At 41.9% G+C, this 20,474-nt stretch overlaps 1 protein-coding gene across 5 annotated transcripts in view; it reads left to right on the top strand.

Annotated features, from left to right (window-relative positions):
- Wdr27 (WD repeat domain 27) overlaps positions 1 to 19,979 on the top strand; it is a 97,012-nt gene extending 77,033 nt beyond the window's left edge. For all 5 annotated transcript variants that reach the window (XM_037200403.1, XM_037200402.1, XM_037200405.1 and 2 more), the window contains one exon: positions 19,718 to 19,979. In XM_037200403.1, coding sequence (XP_037056298.1) covers positions 19,718 to 19,768 — 51 coding nt within the window. In that variant the 3' untranslated portion in view covers positions 19,769 to 19,979. The remainder of the gene's footprint in view (positions 1 to 19,717) is intronic.
- The last annotated feature ends 495 nt before the right edge of the window (positions 19,980 to 20,474 follow it).

Below are 20,474 nucleotides of genomic sequence, written 5' to 3'. Positions count from 1 at the left end.
AAGGGGTGAGGGTAGGTAGGGATGGGGGAGAGTTAACAGAGGGGAAGGGAGAGCAGCATGCATCTTATACAAGCCTGAAATTGTCAAAGAACAATTTTATTAATAAAAAAAGAAAAGAAAAAGTAGTAGACAAAAAAAACCCCACAAATAAAAGCATGATCCTCCCGGGAAATAAGTGAACACGATTCTAAGCTTGGAGAACCTGAGTGGTACAGCGAAGAGAGAATGGGGCCGAGCTTGACACTGAACAAGTTGTGTTTTTATGCTCTACTCAGTCTCTTCTGGGACTGTAGCTCAGGGAGGGGGGGAGAGGGGAGGGGAGGACTTTCTACCGATGGAAGTGGATTGAGGAGAGTGAAATCTGTTGCTGGAAATTTCTCCTTTTGTGTGACCACTGGGAGACATTATGAGCATGAATCTGGTAGTGTGACATGGAGGTCTCTGAGCATCCTGAGACTAGACCTGCATTCAACTGTGTCAATTCATGTCTTGTTTTATGTTTGTCTTCTTCTATCGGAAACACCTACAAACCCTATATAAGGTATATTTAAAGAAAATATAATTCTGTTGTTAAATAATTCATCAATACTGACAACTGACAGAAAATGAGGACCCATTTTAAAATAACTTTACTAAGAAACAGTTGATATACTCCTGGCCATAGTGTTAGTACATAGTCCAGATTCTTTTAGCCTTCCTGATTCCTTTTCTAGGTCACCATTACCCAACTTGGCCATTCTCTGGGCTACTTGGCATGCCTCTGCCTGCTCGCCCTGTTGTTTTCCTTCCTCTTTTTTTCTATCCAGCAGCTGGAGTTTGCTGTGACTGGAATCCTTGTCTGTATGATAGGTTTAGCATCATGTCTCTAGACTAGGATTGCATGGTGAATAAGTCTATATTTTATGGATCTACAAGTCATGAGCATATAGAAATCGTTGTTGTATGTTCATATAACATATTCACTGGGGGATATTCCATGACCTAAGGTACCTAGCATGTAGACCAAGCCATATACACTGCCTAATTTATCCAAAGATATCAAAGGAAATGAAGGATCTGTACTGCTGCATCATTGGTCCTCAGTGGGACTTTAGATTGTGTTTAATTTGACTGAGAACACTCTTTGTGGCCCAACTGCAAAAATCCCAGAGCTTGGAATATTGCTTACCTTAAAAAGACTCCAATGTGTACTTTTTGTGTGAATGTGCTTGATATTCCTGGTAGGGTGGTGAGGTCCATGTTTTCTAGCATATTCATGTTTTAAGTAGTTGTTTCAGTACAAGGCCAGTTTCATTATTAGTTTCTCAATTAGCTGGGAGACCTCAGATATCTACAAATAGCCAGATTTATTGTGGCCACAGTTAGGATCAAGGTTCATAAAAACAGTTGACGTAGTTTGGAAAATATATTCTTGCAAATATTTAATGACTGATGCTTTCCAGCCCTTAGAGTGAACACGGAAATCTGGACCAACAGGGACTTAAATGGCTTAGAAATGTGGTATTCTAAATGTAGTGGTGCTGTGCAGTTTGCATGGTAGATATTGGCCCTGGTATAATACTACAGTTGCCTTCCTAAAACACACCCCCCTTTCTCAAAGAAGCAAGTTTTATAGTTAGAAACCACAAAAGGTTTCCCTTTATGTGAGCGATTATCCCAGAACTTCAAGTTTTACCCTTTTTGAAGATTGTTTTCTTATTGGCACAGAGCAGAACTTAATATTTTCCAGGGCTGAAATCGGACAAGCTTGCTGCAGCTTCTGGGCATGCTTCTGTAAAGTGATCCCTTAGTCGTGTGTGCAGTTACTGATCTTAATTTCTCTAAATTAAAGAATGTGGGAAGGGCTTGCTTGGGCTTGATGGGCACAAAATCTGGAGCAGTGGCTCAGTGCTGGCATTTCCTACTGCAGTGTGCCAGATGTTTCCATTCTCTACCAACAACCCACATACATCTTTATATTAGCAAAGACCCGTCCCAAAGTTACCTTTGTCCTCCTCTGTTACCCTTTCTTAACCTTCTAGGCTTTGCAGGATGCTCACTTCAGAGAATGCTAGACAGTTCTCAATTGTGGGTGGTTGTGAGCACAGCAAACAGCACATGATTTAGTCATTGAAGTGAGCTTTAAAGTTGAGCTACAGTTGGGTTGAGCCCTATTAAGTCCATCTGGGCCAGAGTGCAGCCTCATTTTCTTGGATAAGGTAAACTACTGGACATTCTTTATTGCTTTTTCATTTTGTCTTTGGTTTTCTATGATTTATAATAGATCATAAAAGAAAGGAGGAGAATTTATAGTAGACGAGCCTATTTCCCCCCCATTGCTGAACTTAAGGATTTGGAATACTTCTTGGTATTCTTATATGGACCCAATGCTTTTTAATTGTTAGGCCAAAGAAATGTAGCAATAAACCTTTGAGTTTTAAAGAAAATTGTGGCAAGGGAAGGTAAGCTCTAAAATGGGCAGTACTACCTTCCACTTGAACACTTGAATGCCTGGAGGTCGTATGACATTTTTTAATCATCTCATTGCATTTGGAGATTGTTCTTCTCAGGGCTGAGGCCACAGAGGCCCCACAAGCCTGAGCTAGCATTCCTACTGCTGTATCGTAGCAACCTATAGCTCAGGTTATTGTTTTACCCGCAAAAATTTCTTTCCTTCTGGATAAGCCATTTATTTAAAAATTTATACTTTAAGTAGTTCAGAGGAGAGGTGAAAAGATATTTAGGCTAAAATGTCATTATAATATAAATAATTCATATTTTACCTGCCTGACAAATTTGTATATCCAGCTGTTAGTGGCTATGAAATTCTCAAAGTAGAAAAATTAAAAGATAAAATAGAGTGCTTGCAATAAAAGAGAGAGAAGACTCAAAATTATCAAGGTTATAAATGAAGAGGGGGCATCACTACCAACCCTACAGAAATAAGAACATTATAGGTAAACATATGTGCCATGTGTGACTGTAAATTAAATAACTTAGATAAATGGACTCATTCCTAGAAAGACTCACATCACCAAGATCAACTCAAGAATAAATAGAAATTTTAATAGATTTCTAGTAAGTAAAGAGATTGTATTAGTAATTTAGAATCTTCCGTCAAGAAACATTTAGCTAGAGTAACTTCTCTGCTTGTCATAATACACAGCTCTGGAGACAAACACTGGTTTTTCGCACATTTTCCCAGCCTACCAAAGAGAAGGAGCATGTTGCATCATTCTGTGAGACTGGGATTACTCTGCTCCCAAACCAGAGAACACCCAAAGAACAGAAAACTAAGACCAATATCTTTTATGACTATGGGTGCAAAACTCCTCAAGCAATTATAATAAATCAGATTCAGCAATATACATAAAGGATTATTGCTATGTATTACTATAAGCTAGTTGATTTATTATAGGAATGCAGGACTGATTTAACAAGGAAAATTAATACATATAATATATTGCATCAGCCAAGTAAAACAAAAAAAATATTGTCTCAATAGACAGAGAGAAGTTACTTGGTAGAATTTTAAAACTTGCCCCTGATACCTTCAACAACATCAACAAACTGGAACAGACCTTAACTCCATTAAAGTGATGTGTGCAAAACTCAGAGCTAACATCATAGTTGTCAGTGAGAGGAAGATGAAAACAAAGACAAGGATGTCCAGTCTTTCCTGTTCTCCTCCTGCAGCCAGTGTGCTAGAGTATGCAATCAGGACAGTTAGGCAACACACACACACACACACACACACACACACACACACACACATGCACACGCACACACTCATACATATACATACACACATACTCCAGGCAACGTACACACACACTCAGCAACACACACAGACACACATGCATGCACACACACACACACACATACACGTGCACATATACACACTCACACACACTTTTGCCTTTGAGAACTATTACCAGAAGGAGATTTGTGGTTCTTTGGGGGTCATTGTTGTCTCTGTGATTTGGGGTAAACACATTATCTTAGGGTTTCTATTGCTGCAGTGAAACGTCATGACTAAAAAGCAAGTTGGGGAGGAAAGGGTTTATTTGGCTAACACTTCCAGATCCTAGTTCATCATTGAAGTAAGTCAGGACAGGAACTCAAACAGGGCAGGAACCTGGAGGCAGGAGCTGATGCAGAGGCCATAGAGAGGAGCTGCTTGCTGGCTTGCTCCCCATGGTTTGCTCAGCCTGCTTTTTTAGAGAACCCAGAACCACCACCCCAGGGATGGCACCATCCACTCTGGCCTGGGCTCTCCTCCATCAATCACTAATTAAGAAAATGCCTTATATCCAGATCTTATGGCAGGTCATCTGCACTGCTATGCCTGTGTTCCATAACTTCCTCTTCTTGCTATAGTTTCCCAGCTCATGCCGACTCCCTGAGTCTTCAGTACCCATGCTCATCCTCTGGGAAGGATCTGCTTTGACAGTGTTGTAGTGGGTCTGGCCCAACTTCTTCATACACTTGTTTTTCTCCTGTCTCCTCCAGACTTCCCAAGTCCTAGGTGTCATGTGATATAGACCTTAGCTGAGTTCTGTCAGAAGCTGCACCCCTCCTATGCAGATCCCTCTATAGCTCTGTGGTGTGTTCATCCATCTGCCATTGGTGGCACGGTCTTATTGTCAGAGTAAGGGCTGGAATTCTCACACCAACTAACATGTTATGAAAGAAGACACTTAACCGTGATCCCACTAAACACACCTGTATCACATCAAGATAGAAAAAAACACACACTTGAGCTTTATCTGACGTGAGCAAATGGATCCAAATGGTTTGACCATCATGTGTGGGGTGTGCGGATAGGCTGACTCCTCAGCACCTCTCCTCTAAAGAGCTGTGTGTGGGGCAGACCTCTTCCTCTTTTAACAGCCGTGAGAACACTTCCTGTGCGACACTAAACTTAGCAATGAGGCCACGTGGCGGCCCTGGTAAAGCTGTGTCCACGTGGTCTTGGAATAGGTGTACCGTGAGTGCTGGTTCTTGTGTCGGTTTGTGTCCTGTGGGAGTCACTTCACTCACTCTTGGTGATTTTTTTCTCCCTTCAGGTTTCATCTTATCTTCATTCTTTGTTTCCCAAATCACTAACAAATAAAGGATAATTATATAAAACAGAAAAATACAAAAAACATTTTTATCAAAACAAAATTTCAAGAGGCAAACATTATTTAAAAATGAATTTCATATGATTTAAAGTTATTTAGAAGTTTTCACTTTCATTAAAATTAAAAGTGTATAATTCCTATTTGATTCATTGTGTTCTAACTTTAAATAAAGATGGCATGTTTTAGTTTTCTTAAGACTAAAGAAATATTATTAAATATTTTCATAGGAAAGAAAAACAGTTTGCAATCCAGTGTCCCGGATCTGCATACCAATGTTAAGATCAGTCATTACAGGTCATGCATGCTCTGTCTAGACACACAACTGCACAGAGAGGGACATAATTGTCAGTTATTTGCAAAATAGTCCCTGATGTCACATGGGCCTGTTGTGATTTCCCATCAGCTCATTTGATGTCAACTCTAGACCACAGCAGAAGAGCAAAAAACCCAGTGTGTGAGCATTGTTTTACAGTGCATGAGTTCCCGCCCTCTGGAAGGAAGTGCTAGATAACTTGAAGGGTCCTTCTGCTGTCCACAGTGCTTGCTGGTCACTGTGGACAGCAGCCCCTGTTGCCCATCAGGTGCACACCACAGGGGCCTTTTCTTCAAAACAAAGCTTAGAGAAAGAACCATCATGGGTGGACTCCCGTAGGAAAAAGATGGAGCTTGAGTATTGTTCTTGATTCCACAAAATTATATTGCTTCCCAGCTTTTACCATGCATGTGTAAGTGGAGTCTGTGAGTGGGAGGAAGCCAAGAAAGCAGAAAGTCACCAACAATACAGGAGATGGAAGGTCATAAACGAGAAAGTCACTTAAGGTACAAAATGGAGATATCTCATTTAACTATACTGAAAATCAGAGCTAACAAGATGGTGGGATCTGGTCTTCCATGGAGCTTAGTGTAGAACAAACCATGAACACGTGAGCAGAGAAAGTAAGGATGGGCCTGTTGAGTGCTGTGGCCCAGGTGACAGCTGTGTGGGGAGGCAGGAGATCAAAGCTGGGACAGACTGTGGGTCCAGAAACACTGCTGACCTCAGCAATGAGGTGTGTGTGTGTGTGTGTGTGTGTGTGTGTGTGTGTGTGTGTGTGGCCACGTGTTCCTTAAAGAAACCTGTAATATTGTTTAGAGATGTAATTTTTAAATCATAGAACTTAACTTCTCTGACATTGGAAAATTTGGTGACAGAAGCATTTCTTTTCTTGAATTTGCTGCACAGAGTAGAGAGAAGGAATGATGCCTTGGGAGAGAGAACGGGAAGGAAGGAGGGAGGGAGCAAAAACCGTCCCCAGGACTCTGCTCTCCCATCTTAGAACAGCCCTGCTGGACAAGCAGCAAACCCTGGCAGTTCTGCACACAATGGAGCCAGCTGTGCAGTGTGAGTGATCCGGGGATCCGTGAGTCAGACCTGTGCACAACTGAAGTCCTGCACAGTCCTCTGTAAACCTACACCATGTGACATGTGTGGGTGCAGAGCAGTAGGGGACCCTGGAGAGGCTCTTCCTGAGCAAACAGCTTTGCAAGTTATGTGGGAAAGAGGGATAAATGCCAGGCAGGTCTCCATTGTCAGTCACTCAGCTCTGCTGCTGTCCTCTGCATGGCCCTTGGGTTTCTCCCAGGGGTCTCTAGGGGTTTGTGCAGCACGTGGACACTCAGCGGCAGGGCGACTGTTTGGATTTCAGCTCTTGAGCCTTGGCCATGGAAGATGGTTCAGATTATGTTTAATGGTTGTTGATCTAATATCTGGCTGGCGAGGATATTTGTCCCTGATGGTCTGGCAAAGTTTTCAGGTCTGCAAACACTCATTGCTGTGGCCTCCGGCCCTGAGCACACTGTGGTCACACTGTAGGAATGTGACAGTTGGACCATAATTTTAGTTCTGCTCAATTTCTTTGTAAGTGATTTATAAACCCAACTTGAAAATTTATCTCAAATAAGTTGCAGCATTTTTGTTCTTCTCAGCACATAGGATTCCAGTTACACATCTAGTTCTATTATTGAACTTTGCTAATGAAGTTTGTGAATTATAAGAATGGCAAGAATGCTTTACTCAAGGACAAGCAGATTAAAGAGAGCAGCAGAAGTAGAAGGGAGAAGACCCAATAACAATGTCCCACAGATAAACCACTCATAGTGTAGACTTGTGCCAGTGCTGGTACCTTTGTGTTAACTGTGATCAGGAACAGGTTAACAAGAGGATCAGAGCTGGGACTTATGTGATACAGTTTGGCTATGATAAAACAGTCTATCTTTAATAGGAAATACACAATATGCAGTAATTTATGGAAATATAACCTGCAAACACAAAAGAATTAATGGAGTTACTGTTTTATAACTCTAGAGACATTTATCTCTTACTGGATGCTTTTCATTTTTTTTCCAACTTTTAAAAAGAAGTAATACATATTATTTTGGGAAAAAGAGTAAACACTCCAGGTGTGGCCATGAAGTCTATAATTCCAGATGCTCAGTGTCTGAGGCAGGAATTGAAGCCCGCCCCAGTCAGCAATTTCAAAAACTGAGGACTTGTAGCCCAGAGGCAGAAAGGGTCTGGGTTCGACCCACATCACAACAAAATAGATACATGGAGGGGGGTGAGCACAGAGAGACAGACAGACAGATGGGAGATAAAGGGAGGGGGAGAGAAGGGGTGGGCAAACACAAAGAAAAATCATGACAGTTCCGAGGCACTGAGCCTTCTCCCAGTGGCCACTATGGAAGCTCTTGGGTATTTCTTCCTGAGTATGTGTAGGTGTGTATGTTACATACTTACACACATCCACAGGAGAGAAAAAACAAGATGCAGATACAAATACCATTTATTACTCTTGTTTTCTACCTTACATCTTTAAATTTAATTGTAGAATGATCATGGGGTATAATCATATAGAAATGAAGTTAATTTTTATATATTGATCTTTGTGATCTGACTGGACTTGTTTATTATGTATAATAGTTTTTGACTGTTTACTTTATGTACATATGATTCTATCATCTGAAAAATAAGTTTCAAGTTTTCCCACTCCAGGTGAGTTGTATTTCTCTTTACTAATTTCCCTAATTAGCAGCTATCTTTGTTGTGTTACTGATTTTAGTGGACATTTCCAGGACTTTGCCATTAAGTGGTGGGTATTGCATGCCTGGCCTGGTGGTGCACAGGGAAGCCTCCTTACTGCTAGTCTGTCTGGTGCTTCTGCAGTCACGAGAAGGCTTAACTTCTGTGTCATGTTTTGTCTTGTTGAGATGATCATGTGGTCTGTGCTTTACTTAGTGTTATAGTACATTGATGAACTTTTTTCTTTCTTTTCTTTTTAAAATTTGTGGTGGTTTGAGAACAACCCCTGTGTATGATTGACCGCTTTGTCTCCAGATGGTGGAACTGTTTGGGAATGGTCGGGAAGCCTTGTTAGAGGAGGTGTGTCACTGGCAGGCTTCCGTGTTCCATTCCCATCATGCTTTGTCTCTGCCTCCTGCTTTGAAGTCTGAGAAATGAGTTCTCAGCTATGCCTCTGCTCTGGAATCGCAGACTTCAACCCTGTGAAAACTGAGCACTAATTAATGTTTTCTCTGTGAGTTACCTTGGCCATGGTGTTTTATTACAGCAATAGAAAAATAACTAATACAATGACCCACCAACTTCACGTTCCTGGTGAGCACTGCTTGGTCAGTGTGCACACTCCTTTCAAGGATGTCCGATTTTTCGACATTGTATCATGATGTCATCTTCAAATGTGTTGGGCTGTGTTCATCTCTCTCCCTAGACACTTATGTGCCTGGCGGTGAGTTCTGTAGCTACTTGTATTCTGAATACGTGTTTATTTCATGTTCACTACGTGAAAAACACAGATGCGGCGCGGGGCCATCCTGGTGACTTGTACACATTTTGTCTGTGTTGCTAGTTTTTCATGTCCATGCTGCTCCCTGCTGAGTTGGCCCCGCTGTTCTCTTATTTCTTTTTAGCCAGCCGTCACTACAACCTCACACTCACCAACACTATCACACTCTCTTCTAATCCTATAATGTTGCTGTGGAAAAGGGACAATAGCCAGAGCTGAACCAAGCCAGGGATTCAGAAAGTGGGGAAGCTTGCCCAAGATGCCTGTGGAGCAATGACTCAAAGATAATTTTATTGTTGACTTTCAATTCCAAGGAACATATTACCAACACCATGGTCACTGTGCGCTCTAACCTAGCATGGTTGGCAATGGATGAGTAGTGCTAATGAAGACTCAGATTGGCTCCTTACATGGAAACCAACCCTTCCCCAGGTCTGAAGTTAGGTGGCTAGGGACCTACCAGAGCTGATGGTTTTCCTTTTACTTTGATTTCTTCCTTCCTTCCTTCCTTCCTTCCTTCCTTCCTTCCTTCCTTCCTTCCTTCCTTTCCCTTCCTTCCTTCCTTCCTTCCTTCCTTCCTTCCTTCCTTCCTTCCTTCCTTCCTTCCTTCTTCCTTCCTTCCTTCCTTCCTTTCTTTCCCTTCCTTCCTTCCTTCCTTCCTTCCTTCCTTCCTTTCCTTCCTTCCTTCCTTCCTTCCTTCCTTCCTTTCCTTCCTTCCTTCTTCCTTCCTTCCTTCCTTCCTTCCTTCCTTCCTTCCTTCCTTCCTTCCTTCCTTCCTTCCTTCTTCCTTCCTTCCTTCCTTCCTTCCTTCCTTCCTTCCTTTCCTTCCTTCCTTTCCTTCCTTCCTTCCTTCCTTCCTTCCTTCCTTCCTTTCTTTCTTTCTTTCTTTCTTTCTTTCTTTCTTTCTTTCTTTCTCTTTCCTCTGCATTTAACTCATTCTTTGAGAATTTTGTATAATGTACTTTGATTATATTTATTCTTCTTTCCCGACTCTTTTCAGATGTACTGCTGTTTCTATGCCCACCCAATTTTGTAAAAAACAAAAACAAAACCCCCCAGTTCAATCTGTTCTGCCCACACACTCTTGGGTGTGTGGCCATCCACCAAAGCATGGTTGACCTACCAGGAGCTACCACCATAAAGAAAACTGATTTTCCATCTCCCAGGAGCTATCACTTGCCAATAGCTCCTCCTTAGGGGTGGTGTTTGATGCCCACCTCCCCTCTCCATGCTGGACCATTGTCTGGTTTGAGCTTTGTGCATGCTGTCACACTGCCATGAGTTCACACCTGCTTCAAGTCTTAGTTTTTTACATTCTCTATTGTCGACTGGAAGATAAAATAGCTATGTTTTGCTTTAACTGTTATCTATCTGTCTATCTATCTATCTATCTATCTATCTATCTATCTATCTATCTATCTATCTATTTCGAGACAGGGTTTCTCTGTGTAGCTTTGCATCTTTCCTGGAACTCACTCTAGCCCAGGCTGGCCTCAAACTTACAGAGATCCGCCTACCTCTGCCTCCCTAGTGCTGGGATTAAAGACATGTGCCGCCACCACCTGGCAGTTATCCTTATCTTTTAATTTATTGAAAATTAAATTTAAATGGAATTTAATAATTTATTACTTAACTGAAAAAGCCCAAAGTTGTGATAAATGTCTGTTTCTTCCTGGACAAGTAAAAGCTCCTAACAATTGTGTGTTACAGAGTGTTGTTGTGCATGCTCTCTACAGGTCTGCTGTCGGTGTGCTCTCTACAGGTGTGCTGTAGGTGTGCCCTCTACATGTTTGCTGTAGGTGTGCTCTCTACAGGTGTGCTGTCGGTGTGTTCTCTACAGGTCTGCTGTCGGTGTGCTCTCTACAGGTCTGCTGTAGGTGTGCTCTCTACAGGTCTGCTGTATGTGTGCTCTCTACAGGTCTGCTGTAGGTGTGCTCTCTACAGGTCTGCTGTATGTGTGCTCTCTACAGGTCTGCTGTCGGTGTGCTCTCTACAGGTCTGCTGTCGGTGTGCTCTCTACAGGTCTGCTGTCGGTGTGTTCTCTACAGGTCTGCTGTCGGTGTGCTCTCTACATGTTTGCTGTAGGTGTGTTCTCTACAGGTCTGCTGTCGGTGTGCTCTCTACAGGTCTGCTGTAGGTGTGCTCTCTACAGGTCTGCTGTAGGTGTGCTCTCTACAGGTGTGCTGTCGGTGTGCTCTCTACAGGTCTGCTGTCGGTGTGCTCTCTACAGGTCTGCTGTCGGTGTGCTCTCTACAGGTCTGCTGTAGGTGTGCTCTCTACAGGTCTGCTGTCGGTGTGCTCTCTACAGGTCTGCTGTCGGTGTGCTCTCTACATGTTTGCTGTAGGTGTGCTCTCTACAGGTCTGCTGTAGGTGTGCTCTCTGCAGGTCTGCTGTAGGTGTGCTCTCTACAGGTCTGCTGTAGGTGTGTTCTTTACAGGTGTGCTGTCGGTGTGCTCTCTACAGGTCTGCTGTAGGTGTGCTCTCTGCAGGTCTGCTGTAGGTGTGCTCTCTGCAGGTCTGCTGTAGGTGTGCTCTCTGCAGGTCTGCTGTAGGTGTGCTCTCTACAGGTCTGCTGTCGGTGTGCTCTCTACAGGTCTGCTGTCGGTGTGCTCTCTACAGGTCTGCTGTCGGTGTGCCCTCTACATGTTTGCTGTCGGTGTGCTCTCTGCAGGTCTGCTGTAGGTGTGCCCTCTACATGTTTGCTGTAGGTGTGCTCTCTACAGGTCTGCTGTAGGTGTGCTCTCTACAGGTGTGCTGTATGTGTGTTCTCTGCAGGTCTGCTGTAGGTGTGCTCTCTACAGGTCTGCTGTATGTGTGCTCTCTACAGGTCTGCTGTATGTGTGTTCTCTACAGGTCTGCTGTCGGTGTGCTCTCTACAGGTCTGCTGTTGGTGTGCTCTCTACAGGTCTGCTGTTGGTGTGCTCTCTACAGGTCTGCTGTAGGTGTGCTCTCTACAGGTCTGCTGTAGGTGTGCTCTCTACAGGTCTGCTGTAGGTGTGCTCTCTGCAGGTCTGCTGTAGGTGTGCTCTCTACAGGTCTGCTGTCGGTGTGCTCTCTACCGGTCTGCTGTAGGTGTGTTCTCTACAGGTGTGCTGTCGGTGTGCTCTCTACAGGTCTGCTGTAGGTGTGCTCTCTGCAGGTCTGCTGTAGGTGTGCTCTCTGCAGGTCTGCTGTCGGTGTGCTCTCTACAGGTCTGCTGTCGGTGTGCTCTCTACATGTTTGCTGTAGGTGTGCTCTCTACAGGTCTGCTGTAGGTGTGCTCTCTGCAGGTCTGCTGTAGGTGTGCTCTCTACAGGTCTGCTGTAGGTGTGCTCTCTACAGGTGTGCTGTAGGTGTGCTCTCTACAGGTCTGCTGTAGGTGTGTTCTCTACAGGTCTGCTGTAGGTGTGCTCTCTACAGGTGTGCTGTAGGTGTGCTCTCTACAGGTCTGCTGTAGGTGTGCTCTCTACAGGTCTGCTGTCGGTGTGCTCTCTACAGGTCTGCTGTAGGTGTGTTCTCTACAGGTGTGCTGTCGGTGTGCTCTCTACAGGTCTGCTGTCGGTGTGCTCTCTACAGGTCTGCTGTAGGTGTGTTCTCTACAGGTCTGCTGTCGGTGTGCTCTCTACAGGTGTGCTGTCGGTGTGCTCTCTACAGGTCTGCTGTCGGTGTGCTCTCTACAGGTGTGCTGTAGGTGTGCTCTCTACAGGTCTGCTGTAGGTGTGCTCTCTACAGGTGTGCTGTAGGTGTGCTCTCTGCAGGTCTGCTGTAGGTGTGCTCTCTACAGGTGTGCTGTCGGTGTGCTCTCTACAGGTCTGCTGTCGGTGTGCTCTCTACAGGTCTGCTGTAGGTGTGTTCTCTACAGGTCTGCTGTCGGTGTGCTCTCTGCAGGTCTGCTGTAGGTGTGCTCTCTACAGGTCTGCTGTAGGTGTGCTCTCTGCAGGTCTGCTGTAGGTGTGCTCTCTACAGGTCTGCTGTAGGTGTGTTCTCTACAGGTCTGCTGTAGGTGTGCTCTCTACAGGTCTGCTGTAGGTGTGCTCTCTACATGTTTGCTGTAGGTGTGCTCTCTACAGGTCTGCTGTCGGTGTGCTCTCTACAGGTCTGCTGTATGTGTGCTCTCTACAGGTCTGCTGTATGTGTGCTCTCTACAGGTCTGCTGTCGGTGTGCTCTCTGCAGGTCTGCTGTAGGTGTGCTCTCTACAGGTCTGCTGTAGGTGTGCTCTCTACAGGTCTGCTGTCGGTGTGCTCTCTACAGGTCTGCTGTAGGTGTGCTCTCTGCAGGTCTGCTGTAGGTGTGCTCTCTACAGGTCTGCTGTAGGTGTGTTCTCTACAGGTCTGCTGTAGGTGTGTTCTCTGCAGGTCTGCTGTAGGTGTGCTCTCTGCAGGTCTGCTGTAGGTGTGTTCTCTGCAGGTTTGCTGTTGCTGGAAAGAGGCTAAACTCCCACCAGTTTCTGTGGTTACTGCTTTTCTATCTCACCTTTTCCTTCTCTTGTACTACATCATTTCATTGTTCAGTGATATTTTGAAGTTACATTTGATATTTTGAAGTTACATGTTACATCTTATAATGTCTGTTGTTTCTTTCCATGTGAATGGAAGTTTGGTTTGTTGTAAATTTTCCATTGCTATAAACTTACTAACAACTCATTAAAAATCTCCTTTGATTTTGGCATCTAAGCTGGGTAATTTGCTGTTCTTTAAAAATTGCCTCTTGCCGGGTAGTGGTGGTGCATGCCTTTAATCCTAGCACTTGGGAGGCAGAGCCAGGTGAATCTTTGTGAGTTCGAGGCCAGCCTGGTCTACAGAGCAAGATCCAGGACAGGCACCAAAACTACACAGAGAAACCTGTCTTGAAAAACAAAAAACAAAAACAAACAAACAAATGGCCTCTTAAACATTGCCTTTATTTTTATCTTCTGAATTCTATTGGATATAGTTTTGAATATATCCAATTTGGACATCCTTCTATTTTAAAATCAGTTATCTTTCTAAGCTGAGCCTGCAGGTAGATAAGCCTAAGAGCATGTGTTTACCACACTTCTCTACTTCTCATTAATAAGTGTGCAAAGTTCCTGCCACTGCTAATTCTGTGTATTTCCCTTTGATTCTCCTGGACAGTTGTAGAGGGTAGCCAGGCTTGCTAAATTTCACTGATATCAATTATTCAGTTAGGAAAGCAAAGGTTTATTAACATCAGTCTGAAAAATTGTCAATCCAGAAAGCTACTGATAGACTGATAATGAAGACTGGTATAACTCTCCACCCAGCCAGATCTCCTACATCCTTCTCCAGGGTCTAGTCCCATGAGTCTTTCTGACTTTCTCCATCCATTCCTTTTTCCCAGATTGCCATAACTAGCTCAAATCCCACATCCAGTGAGCTAGCTTTGTCGGGCCACCCTTGCCTGAACCACAACCAAGCTCTAGTTTTTGGCCAGGACCCACCCTATCTACCTCCAATCTATAGGCTTCTCACAGGCCACATGCAACCTTCCCACTCAGCCAGATCTACCCTCATACTACAGGCTTGGACCAGGAAGCCTATTCTGCTCCCTAGCCCAGTGTCCTCTGTCTGCCTGATTTGATTCTACCCAAGCCATTTTTAACCTCCAGGCCCAACCTGCCCACACATCCTCTTTTCTGCCATAGTCTGCTTTATCCATATCAGACTTAGAACTGACAAAGCAAGTCCACATGCCCAGATCTCATCACAAAATTACAAATAGTGTGAAAGATCAAGCCAGTATTTAACTTCCAAACCTACCAATCCCGTAGAAATGTTTGCCAATAAGAATTACATAGATTAGCAGGGTGGTGGTGGTGGTGGTGGTGCACACCTTTAATCCCAGCACTCAGGAGGCAGAGGCAGGTGGATCTCTGTGAGTTCAAGGCCAGCCTGGTCTACAGAGTGAGTTCCAGGACAGCCAGAGCTACACAGAGAGACCCTATCAAGACTTGAAGATAAAATAAAGGATCCAAACCAAATAAGCAAGGAATATGAACAATTTTAAAAACACAGGAAAGGAATATGAGAAATGTGGGACACTATGAAAAAAACCCCAAAACTTTGAACTATAGGTATAGAGGAGGGAAAAGAGACCTAAATCAATGACATAGACAAAATCTTCAACAAGATAGAGAAGAAAATTCCCCTCAATAAGGAAAAACACATCCATATAGATACAAGAAGCATACGGAACACCAAATAGACAAGACCAGAAAAGAAAATCCATTCCATAGCTAAAACACTAAGTATATGTAGCAAAGAGTTTTGAAAGTCACAAGAGAAAAACCAAAGTCACAAATAAAGGAAAACACATCAGAATAATGGCTGATTTCTCAATGGAAACTTTGAACAATAGAGCAAGCAATGCATCCCAAGTCCTGAAAGACTATTACAGCCAACCTGAAATAGTATACTCAGCAAAACTATCTGCCATTATTGAAGGAGAAAATTTTTATGACATAAACAACCTAAGAAATGTATATCCAACATACCAAACCTAAGGAAAATACAGGAACATTATTTCAGGCTGAAGAGAGGAAAGAACATATCAGACTATGAAAAGAAATATGATGCCATAATTCTTAAAACACAAAGTACACTGAGAATACAAATAGTTATGCAGAAAATTAGCAACATAGTGGCTATAATTAACAAACATATTTCATTAATAACTTTAAATTTCAATGGCTTCAATTATCCAATCAAAAGATACAGGCTGACTGAGTGGAATATGTCTATCTGTTGTCTATAAGAAGCACATCTTATCTTTCAAGATAGACACTGGTTTAGAGTAAAAGGATGGACAAAAATACCATGGGACCAGGAAGCAAGTTATATGGGACCAGGAAGCAGGCAGGTGTCACTGTTCTAATATCTGATGAAATAGACTTCAAACTAAAACTAATCAGAAGATTAAAAGGACACTCCATTTTTCTCAAGAGAGCAGTCAATTAAGAAGATATTACCATCTTAAACATACTTGCACCAAAGTCTGGGCACCCAATTTCATAAAAAGTATCTACTACTGAAATTAAAGATACAGATTAACAATCCACTAATGGTATGTTATTTCATTACTCCACTTCCTTCAGTAGACAGGCCATCTGAATAAAAACAGAGAAATATCAGAATTAATTGATATCACACATCAAATTGACAGTTATCTACAGAAATTCCAGCTAAACAACAAAGAATACACATTATACTCATCAGCACATGGAAGCTCTTCTAAAATAGACCACATACTTGGACAAAGACCAAATCTTTACAAATTTAAAAATATTTAAATAACTCCTTGTATCCTATCTGACCACAATGCAATAAAACATAAAATTGACAGCAAACAAGTTTCTAGTAAATACAAAACCTCATGGAGATTAAACAACTCATTACCAAATGATGATGAGTCAGAGATGAAATCAAAAAAGAAATTAAAAAAAAATTCCTGGAACTAAATGAAAAAGAAACCATAATACAACAAAACCTCTGGGATCGATAGAAAGCAGTCCTATGGAGGAAATTTATAGCTGTAAATCAGAAAGAGCACAAATAAATGACTTAATGATGCAACTCAAAAAGTTGAAAAAATAAGAACAAACCCAGTCAACAGCAAGAAATAATACAAATCAGAGCAGAAATCAATGAATTAGAAACAAAGAAAACAATACAAAGAACCAACAAGTCTAAAGCTAGCTCTTTGGGAAGATAAACAAGATGAACAGACTCTGTCCAACTATCCAAAAGAAAAGGACCCAAATGAACAGACTCAGAAATTTGCAGAGAAACTATAATAGACACTAAAGAAATTCAGAATATAATAAGGTAATATTTTAAAAACCTGTCCTCCATTAAGCTGGAAACCCAAAAAGAAACAGATGAATTTCTAGATTCAGCCAAACCACCAAAATTAAAGCATGGAGAAATAAAAAAGCTAAAGAGACCCATAACAAATGAGGAGATTGAAACAGTAATAAAAAGCTTTGCAGCTGAAAATAAAGGAGGTAGAGTGAGAGGATTCATAGCAGAGTTTTATCAGATATTCAAAGATCTACGGCCAGTCATTCTTAATTCATTAAAAAAATAGAAACAGAAGGACCACTCCCAAACTCCTTTTACATAGCCAATATCACTGTAATACCCAAGTTAGGTAAAGACACAACAACAAAAAAGAATATTACAGATCAATATTCCCGATGAACATAGGCTCAAAAATGCTCAATAAAATATTTGCAAACAGAATATAGACATATATCAAAAAGATTATACACCGTGAACAGACTGGCTATATATTTAAATGCAGGGATGATTCAGCATACCCAAGTCAATAAATGGTAATATGTCACATAAATTGACTTAAAAATAAAAGTCACATGATCATCTCAGTAGACAGAGAAAAAACCTTTGACAAAATCCAACATGCCTTATGATAAAAGTTCTAGATAGAGTAGGGCTAGAGGGAACATATCTCAACATAATAAAAAGATATATACAAGAAACCCACAGCCATCATCATCCTCAAAAAAACTTGAAGCAATCCCACTGAAGTCAGGAATAAGACAAGGATCTCCAGTACTCCCACTCCTTCTCAATGTTGTACTTAAGCACTCGGTGGAACAATAAGACAAAAAAATTCAAAGGAAAAAAATTCAAATAGGGGAAGAAGTCAAACTATCCCTATTTTCAGATGACATGATACTATTCATTAGAATTCCTAAAAATTCTATCAGAAAACTTCTAGAAACAATAAACAAATTCAGCAGTGTGGCAGGATACAAATGAGCTTGTACAGGTAAATAGCTTTTCCATACACCAAAGGCAGACATACAGAGAAGGAGATTATGGACACAATGGATGGAGCTAAAAGAGATTGAGTGAGGTAATTCAGACCCAGTCTGGTTTTCTGAGTCATCCCTACTCACTTTTGGTTGTGATTTGCATGGACTATTTTCTTTCCATTTCAATGTATTTGTGGTTTTGTATCTAAAATGAGTTTTTGTAGACAGTATATAGGTGGGTCACTTGTTCTAATCCATTCTTCCAATCTCTACCATTTTTTGTTGTTGCAGAATTCAATCTACTTGCATTTAAGGTAATTATAGATAAGGAGGGAACTTATTTCTGTACTTTCCTCTCATGGTTTTTAGCTTCCCTCCTCCTTTCTCACATATGTTCTTCCTTTGTCTTTAGTCAATTCTTATAATTAAATGTTTCAGAGTATTTCCTTTTGTGTATATTTTATAGATACTGTATTGTAAAGATTGCATTTAACCTCTTAAAGCTGAAACTTTTGAATTTTATTTACATTAGATTAACTTCAATAACATACAAAACTATGCTTTCTCTATCACTTCTACTCCTGCCTTTTTCAGCTTGTTTAAACATTTGTTTTTTTATTTTGGAGAATATATCCATGCCATAATGAACATGTGGAGATCAGAGAACAGCTTTGTGGGGTCTGTGCTCTCCTTCCACCTTTACGTGGGTTCCTGAGATTGAGCTCAGGTGGTCAAGCTTGAGCATCTCACTGACCTTCTTTCAGTTATTAAAATTAAAAGTGACAATGTTATGTATATAGTGTGTCCATCAAAGTATAAGCCAATAATAATTTTAAAATTCACTTGCTTCTTAAATTATATATGAAAATGTGGGGTTGCAAATCCAAGTTACAATATTAATTTTTTGACACTAATAATTTCTTAATAATGTGTTTGTCCCTTAAAAATAGTTACTAAGGGCCTGGAGAAATGGCTCAGGGGTTAAGAATTCTGATTACTCTTCCAGAGGACTTGGATTCAATTCCCAGCATCTATACAATGGGGCACAACTACCTGTAACTCCAGTCCCCGGGAATCTGACACCCTCTTCTGGCCTCCATGACACTACATTCATGTAGTACACCAGACATACATGCAGGCAAAACACCCATACACATAGAAATAGTCTCCAAAATTATAGAGTTCCATTACTGTAAACTTAATTTAATAGTTGCTCATATATTTGCCTTTATTGTGACCTTTATCCTCACGTGGCTTTGAGTCCATGTTTAAAGTCTTTTTACTTTACCTGTAAGTGTGTTCCCTTCAGCATTTCTACAGGACAGTCTAGTGGTAATGAACTCCCTTGATCTTTCCTTATCTGGGAAGTCTCAATTTCCCCATCACGACTCCAGCATGTTTACTAGATGATACAGGACTCTCGCTCGACAGAGCCCTTTTCTTTTCATCTCTTTAGTCTGCCACCTACTGAGAGCACCCTGTCTGTCTGTCTCTGGGATTCAGCCTGGTTTGGGCTTTTGAGACTGACTACATCATGGATGAGTGAGAATCTCTTCCAGTTCATCTTGGGAGCTTGTTGAGCAGATGTTTATGTATCTTTTTTTAATCTTGGAATATTTTTGTGCCATTATTTCTTTAAATATTTTCCTTGATTCCTTTTTTCTTGTCCTAAAAGTCCTGCAGGTACATGATGGTCCGCTTGACAATGTCCCATGGGTCCTGTGATCTCCATTTCTTTTTCTTTTTGTGGAGATAAGATCTTGTCACCCAGGCTTCCCTTAATCTCAGAAATCTAAGGCCAAAGCATTTTGGATTCTAAAGCATCAGTGGAATGTATCTGGGACTAATGAAGTATATGTATCACACTATTGCAACCGATCTTACTAATTTAATGAATTTTTCTCTTTGATTTGAAACATTACAAATAATGTGTAAAGTTTGTGGCCACTTTTCTCGCTGGTTACTCGTAAATGAAAAATGGTTAGTCATAACATGGTACTCTACTTTGTATTACAGCTTACCACTGCCACCTTGGATGGGAAACTTCAGCTGTTTGTGGTTGAGTGACTGCTGACCTGCTGGTAAGAATACAGGAAGAAACGAGAAAGAGTTCATGGTTTAGCCGTTGAGGCAGATGGGACAGTTTTTACAGGAGGCCCGTGTTGGATTCCCCTTCTCTAGGACTCACCCTCCTCTTAAGAAAACCCTCTTAGAAACAATGGAAACAATAGCCCATCTGTGCTGGCGTTCTTCAATAAAGATGAGCCTGTGTCTGTTTCATGGTTGTACCTGGAGAAGGAGGTAGAGAGGGATAAAGAAAAACAGGTGGGGGCCTGGAGCAGCACCTGGCACTACAGAAGCCAGCTCATCTTACTCTGCACTCTGGAGAGTTTTGCTTCATGCCTGCCACTCTGGCAGCTGCACTTGAGGGTGCAAGGTGGCAAGGACACCATGGCCCTGTGCTGTCCACCTTGATGTCCCTCCTTGATCTCTTCAGGATGGACAAGGCCCAGGGGACAGAAGATGGATGGACAGCCATACTCATTCTGGTCTTCTCAGTCTCTGATGAGAGGTTCTTATGATTCCTTTGGTATTTGAAAGATAAAATGATTCATATTCTGGGGAATATGTCATGGGTTTGCTCAACATTGGCACATCCATGTGTTTGAAGACATCAAAGCAAGAATGTGGTCGTGGTCCCAAGCCTGGCCACAGAGGGATTTGGCCCAGACCTTCTGGAATAAGCAATTTTTGTTCATTTTTCCCATTCCCT

The sequence above is a fragment of the Peromyscus leucopus genome, chromosome 8a, assembly GCF_004664715.2.
Source record: "Peromyscus leucopus breed LL Stock chromosome 8a, UCI_PerLeu_2.1, whole genome shotgun sequence".
Lineage (NCBI taxonomy): Eukaryota > Metazoa > Chordata > Mammalia > Rodentia > Cricetidae > Peromyscus > Peromyscus leucopus.
Note: the sequence above shows the minus strand (reverse complement) of the source record. Positions and strands in the feature narration are given on the sequence as shown.